The 7,248-nt window shown below is 38.1% G+C and overlaps 1 protein-coding gene across 1 annotated transcript; it reads right to left on the bottom strand.

Moving 5' to 3' along the window:
* Positions 1–396: 396 nt before the first annotated feature.
* On the bottom strand, positions 397–6,359 carry LOC137622014 (uncharacterized). The gene is made up of 4 exons (XM_068352502.1): positions 6,347–6,359; positions 4,258–5,170; positions 3,467–3,685; positions 397–1,414 (listed from the first exon to the last, which is right to left on the bottom strand). Exons 1-4 carry the CDS (start codon positions 6,357–6,359, stop codon positions 583–585), a joined length of 1,977 nt encoding a protein of 658 aa, XP_068208603.1. The 3' UTR covers positions 397–582.
* Positions 6,360–7,248: the final 889 nt, after the last annotated feature.

The following is a 7,248-nucleotide window of genomic DNA, read 5'->3' as shown; positions in this document are numbered from 1 at the left end:
CCCAAGCTAGAACCTGGGAGAGCCAGGCAATGGCTGCTAATGACTCAGTGGGTAGACCTATAGGTTCCCCCAAACTCCCCATCCTCACCTCACAAGGATGGTGAGGTTGCAGACACTAAAGAAACTAATGAGTTTGCGCGGGACTCGAACCCCAGACTGGTGATCACCAGGGAGGGACGTTTCCAATAGGCCACTGCAACCCTAAGGGGGAATAGTTCGTTCTCCCTCTTGAAGAGCGTATTAATCTGTTCATAATTATTTCTAAATGGATATTGTACGGCTGGATACAGGAATTCCTAGCCCACTTCACTCTAATGAATTGCACCCTTTCACACCATTACTGCGCTGCAAGTTCCTGTGTGTAGCCCGGTACCACCTCTGCCATCTCTCCCCTGGCAGTAATGGAGTGACAGGGCGCTTTTCCTCAAAGCGATATGTAGTAGACATTCCTGTATCCAACTTTACATGACATTTTAAAGCAATCTCTTATAACCACTGTTCCATTGGGCTGTTATTTCCCTAACACTATTCTTAGTCTATTTCGTAACTTAAGTGTACCTTTGCAATCGCTCCCCCTTTTTCTCAACGATTGCTTAACGGAGATTTTGTGTCTTCCGGAAATCTCAAGTGACTTTCGTCAGCTGTTTCAGAATCTTCTGCAGGATGTCCACTCCTTCTGAAAGGGCGGGGCTTGGCCACCCATTCATCCTCCTCTTTTTCTAGTTCCTCTAATTTCGAAGGCATGAATCCTTCTGTCGTTCCTGTTTGGTTCTTCAAACGGGGATCTACATTTGTGTCGAAATAGACGCGTCCTCCACTGGACGAGCCGGAAGGCCTGAAGCCTCTCGGTGGTTCTGGATGGCTGGAAAAGTCTGGACCAACCGTGCCTTGCACTATACCAGCATCGGCTAGGGATCCAGGCGGTTTACTGTGCTGGTACTGTGTCCCTAAGACGACATTTAGAAAATTGTGCTTGTCCTTGTTCGCGATCTCATTCTGGAGGTCGAAGTTACCCGCAAGGGCGCTTATGTCCCCTCCATTGAATTGCTCCCTCAGGGGATCCGCAGACGCAGGATTGAAAGATGAAACAGGGTTGTGTAAATTCCCACTAGGATTAACAAACGATGAGGAGCTATCGGTAGGGTTGCCCCAGTCGTCAAACTTTTCCTGAATGTCGTCGTAAGTGTAGTCGTACTCGGCGTCGAAATGTTGTCCATATTCGTCGTAAAACGCGGTCGGTTTATAGTACACTTCCTGGCGGTCATGTTGGTCCGGGAAGGCGTAAGCAGGGCGGAAGTGGGACGCGCTGCCGTAGGAATCCTGGGGGTTGGTGATGTCTTCCATGAAGTTCAGGAAACTGTCTTCGGCAGCGCGTAGGACGTAGGACATCGAATCCACTACCGATACCACATTTCTGTAATAGGATAAAAGTTCACATTAGGTACTTTAGAAGAAAAATCAGCCATAGAAAGAAAAAATAACTTGAAAAACTCACTTTTTAACCTTCTTAAGATATCGAAACCACATTTCTATAATGAAATAAAAGTTCACATTAGGTGACTTAGGAAGAAAAATCAATCTGAAGGAAAATAAATACACTGATAGAAAAAAAACCGTAATTTTAACCGGAAATTCTCCGCAAAAATATACCGTTCTCAACCGTATTTCAGTAAAATACAGGCGACCGTAATTTTACCTTGCTATGTTATTATCTTTTACGGGTTGGTGACCGTAATATCATTCTTTTAAGTTAATATATCCGTTTTTATAACGGTAAAAAAAAAACCTGGAATAAATGTTCGCCGTTTCTTTAATACAAATTTTTAACAGTGTAGCTTAAAAAAACTCCTTTATTACACCGATACCACTTTTTTTATATTAATTAAAAGTTTAGATTAGGTGACTTTTGGAAGAAAAATTAGTCATAGAAGGAAAAAGATAGCTTAAAAAACTTCCCTTCTTAACCTTCTCAAGTTATCGAAACCACATATCTATTAAAAAAAGAATTATAAATTAAGCAACTAGAAGAAAAATCAGGGAAAATAAGTCACGAACCCCAGTCCAGGAGATCGCAAGGCAGGGACGTTTTCTTACCCTCTTACCCTTGTTTATAAATAGCCACCCTATCACAAAAAAAAAAAAATTTAAACTACTCCATTGCGTAAAATGCATCATTTGAAGGTCATAAATTATTTTAAAATCTAAAGAATTGAATATGAAAAAAACGAACAATTTATTGGCAGTATTTAATATACTAATTGGCCTAGATTATATAATCAATATTAGACATATTAATGTATTAGATAATTAACTACTTGGATTAGAAATTAACTGAATGGCATATTTTGCTCGAATTAATTATCCAGGTAAACTAGATAAATTTATTGTAGCTTTTATTATTTTAGAAAATGCTGTTATATTGGAAAGCGTGATTTTGAAAGTTATATCAACGGTGAATATTGGATCATAGTTTTTATAGTTTATATGTGAAAGATTTATTTTAATGTTACTATTGTATTTAAACTTCTCTTGTAGTTTTTCCTTATTTCCTTTCCTCGCTGGGCTATTTTCCCTTTTGGTGTTTGGAGTCCTTGGGTTTATAGCATCCTGCTTTTCCAAGTAGGGTCGTAGCTTAGCAAGTAATAATAATAATAATAATCATCATCATCATGATAATAATAATAATAATAATGATAATATTAATAATAATAATCATCATCATCATCATCATCATAATATTAATAATAATAATAATAATAATAATAATAATAATAATCACCATCATCATCATAATAATAGATCGAGTTCATTTTTTATATATGATGGACTTTTCCGGAAAATTATTGGCTAATTTGTCGCAATTTAACGTCATAATCCTGAAATGAAAATTTAGTATTATTATAGAGATTAGATAAGTCAACAGTGCTCCCTTGATTTTTAATTGTGTTTGCGTTGGTTAAAGAAGAAACTTTCTTTTATTATTCATTTATAAAGTAAATATATTCCATTACTTCATAAGCAAGATTTCTTGATTATGAGAAACAGCAAAAACAACGGAATAATGTTTTGAAGGAAAATAAGAAATCGAAGACCAAAACACGATCGTGTAATTGTGAAAAACAGCGAAATCAATAGAATTTCTTTAAAGAAAATAAATTAAGAAAGCAAAAACTTCAAGTTCACATAATTGTGAAAAAAAGTAAAATTTTGAAGAAAAATAAGAAATCGAAAATCAAAACAAGGTCACGTAATTATGAAAAACAGCAAAAACAACAGCATTTCCTTAAAGAAAACATGTTAAGAAAGCAAAAAACTTCAAGTTCACATAATTGTAAAATAAAGTGTAAAATTTTTAAGAAACAAAATACGAAAGGAAAAACTAAAGAAAGATCATATGAATGTGAAAAACAGAATAACATCTTGAAGAAGAAAACCCGAAGAAATCGAAAACTCAGACGTAACTCACTTCTCAAAGACGTTGTCGGTCCTCCTGTTCGGGTACAGGACGATAAGGGTGACATACAATAGCGCCAGGAGCAGAGGCCAGCCGATAAAGAGAAGGTAAATAAAGTTCGAAATTCCCCCGTCCGAACTTAACCGGAGGAGACTGTTGAAATACCCTGCTTGGGGTACGACCAGCGTCACGGCGGTCCGGGCGTCATCTTTCAGCTTCTTGATGTTAGTCCTGGAAGGAGGGTGGGTTTTATTCGGCATTCCATAACATAATAGTTCTGAGTTATTAGACTTTTTCTTATCAAAAGCTATCGGTAAAATAATTTTCATTGCTTTCCTTACTTTAATGCCTTTAAAATTTGGTCACACGATGTCTATTCAAACATCAAATTTTATACAATCATCAAACTTAAGCCGAATATTAGAAGTTCTTGTTATTTTTTATTATCAAGGATAGCCATGGTTGTCTAATCTAAGGTCTATTCCCGATTGGTTAATTAAGTTTGAACTAAAAAAATGCATATTGGTCAGTGATGTCTGATCTCTCTCTCTCTCTCTCTCTCTCTCTCTCTCTCTCTCTCTCTCTCTCTCTCTCTCTCTATTAGAAGTTCTTGTTATTTTTTATTATCAAGGATAGCCATGGTTGTCTAATCTAAGGTCTATACCCGATTGGTTAATTAAGTTTGAACTAAAAAAATGCATATTGGTCAGTGATGTCTGATCTCTCTCTCTCTCTCTCTCTCTCTCTCTCTCTCTCTCTCTCTCTCTCTCTCTCTCTCTCTCTCTCTCTCTGGTTACACTTACGTTTGCAGATAACCTCTGACCTCTTCCTTCAATTCCCCAACCTTTTCTTTCCAAACCTCCGTGAAGTTCCCTGTTGAAACCCTTTCTTTTAGTTCATCCAAACCTTCCATGAAAGCTCCAGTGAGGTTAGTGATGAATTCCCTTCCTTCCATTAACTCAGTATCATTTATGGCTTCATTTAGCCACTGGAACGAATCTAGCCAAGGGGGGATGGAAGCCTTCAGTGCCGCGTTCGATTCAATGGATTCATGTTCTATAACACCATTGTGTCGGATTGGTTCGTCTCTTCTGTTTAGTTGGGGCTTCTTGCTGCCGTAAAGCTCAGTATTTGCTCTGTTGAGGCTTGGACGTCCAGTATTCGCTGCATCGAGACTTGGACGTCCAGTATTCGCTGCGTTAAAACTTGGACGTTCAGTATTCGCTGCGTCGAGTCTGGGACGTCCAATATTCGCTGCATTAAAACTTGGACGTTCAGTATTCGCTGCGTCGAGTCTGGGACGTCCAGTATTAGCTTTGTTTAGACTAGGACGTCCAATATTCGCTGCGTCGAGACTGGGACGTGCAGTATTTACTTTGTTGAGGCTTGGAAGTCCAATATTCGCTGTGTTGAGACTTGGACGTCCAGTGTTTACTGTGTCGAGACTTGGACGTTCAGTATTCGCTGTGTTGAGACTTGGACGTCCAGTACTCACTGTGGGGAGACCTGAACGTCCAGTATTTGCTGCATCGATACTTGGGCGTCCAGTATTTGTTACATCGAGACTTGGACGTCCAGTATTCCCTGTGTCGAGACTTGGACCTCTAGTATTCCCTGCGTCGAGACTTGGACGTCCAGTATTCCCTGCGTCGAGACTTGGACGTCTAGTATCCGCTGCGTCAGGACCTGTGGCTGTATTCTTCGCCCACGATAAAGCTGAAAGAAAATAAGCACGGTTAATAACCCATTCAAGCCATGTAGAGCAAATAAGAGGAACATTAATCTTGATAGGTATTCATTATGAAAATGGTCTGCAAATATCAATTTCCACGCCTTGTTTAATTTAAACTGCCAAGCTTTCGAATTTTCTACTTTTATTCATCTGAATCATATAACTTTCCTTCGTTCGAAAAATGAGTCTCTAGGTTCCTTCCTGATTAGTAATACCCCCCCCCCCCCTCTTCCTTGAAACCCCTCTTTTGCCACTAAAACCTTTAATATCATTACCAATAATCCTTCTACTAACATAATATTTACAACTGTAATTTGACGTAATTTTTAATAATGCATATCAGTTGGGCATATTAACAGCTGACTCTATTAGTAAAACTATAGCCTTAATAATATGTGTCTCTGAAATGGTTACTTAATTGTTAATTGTGTGTGTTAATCTTTTTGGAAGCAGGCTTTGCTACCTCCGCCAACGAAGTTGGAAGAAGGTTATGTTTTCCCCCCTGTTTGTGTGTTTGTAATGTGTGTGTATTTGTTTGTGAACAGCTTCCTGGTCACAATTTTAATCATAGAGTAATGAAACTTGCAGGGATTAACTTTTATGTAAAATGCTGGAAATAATTAAATTTTGGAAGGTCAAGGTCACGGTCAAGCAAAATGTCCAATTCACGTAATCAGCCATAAGTTTGGATATCGTTGTCACGGAGACTTCAAACTTGGTTCATATTTGAGTGTATGAAAATCCACGCCAATTAATACATGTCAAGGTCAAGGTCAAGGTCTAGCAGAAGGTCGAGAAATAAGCTACCGCATAGGAGGTCTGTGCTCTACTAGTGCCCCTCTAGTTGTTATTGGTGTTGTCTGAATAAGGTGGCCTTATGCCGAACCAGGCTCTAATTCTTTGGATCATGGTTGTGGTAGCTTATGGAAACGTCACTGCTAGGTGATCTGCTGGACTGGGGTTCGAGACCTTCTCTAGTTCGATAGTTTCTTGTAGTGTCTGCAACCTCACCATCCCTCGATTAGCCTATTGATCTACCTGCTGAGTTATCAGCGGCCATTACCTGGCTCTCCCTGGTCCTAGTTTGAGTGGAGATGGGGCTTGAGCGCTGATCATATGCATATATGGTCAGTCTCTAGGGCAATGTTGCTGTCCCTTACCTCTGCCAGTCATGAACGACCTTTAAACCTAAAAGTTCACATATAGTATTTTTCAAAGAATTTCAGCGTTACAGATCAGCTATGAAAAATAACTGTCTGCTACCAGATAAAAAAAATATTCCATCAATATCAGTATATAATATTTACAGAAAGAATACAAAATTATTTTCATGCCTAGAAAACCTAATTTTCCAGTTAATTTATGAATCACCTTTCAAAAATCCCGTACATATTTAGTGTCCAACGTGAGGCCTTGTTCATTTAGGCATTATTCTTTGAAAGAATTTAAATAGAACGAAAAATATTTATAACTCTTTCATTCGAAATCAATAAATCTTTGTTGGCTCCGTATTGGTCACACTCGGATAACACATGAATTTCTGATAAGTGGCCAATACCAGCCATATTGTGATGACTGTTTGGTACCCTTAACAGTGAGGCATTTGTTGACCGAATCATTATTATTATTATTATTATTATTATTATTATTATTATTATTATTATTATTATTGTTATTATTATTACTTGCTAAGCTACAACCATAGTTGGAAAAGCAGGATGCTATAAGCCCAGGGGCTCCAACAAGGAAAATAGCCCAGTGAGGAAAGGAAACGAAGAAAAATAAAATATTTTAAGAAGAGCAACAAGATTAAGATAAACATTTCCTATATAAACTATAAAAACTTTAACGAATCAAGAGGAAGAGAAAGAAGATAGAATAGTGTACCCAAGTTTACCCTCAAGCAAAAGAACTCTAATCCAAAAGACAGTGGAAGACCATGGGACAGAGGCTATGGCACTACCCAAGATTAGAGAACAATGGTTTGATTTTTGATTGTCCTTCTCCTAAGAGAGCTGATTACCATAGCTAAAGAGTCTCTTCTACCCTTACAAAGAGAAAA

Source organism: Palaemon carinicauda, chromosome 2 (assembly GCF_036898095.1).
Source record: "Palaemon carinicauda isolate YSFRI2023 chromosome 2, ASM3689809v2, whole genome shotgun sequence".
NCBI classification, from domain to species: domain Eukaryota; kingdom Metazoa; phylum Arthropoda; class Malacostraca; order Decapoda; family Palaemonidae; genus Palaemon; species Palaemon carinicauda.
This window is presented reverse-complemented; position numbering and strand designations above follow the sequence as displayed.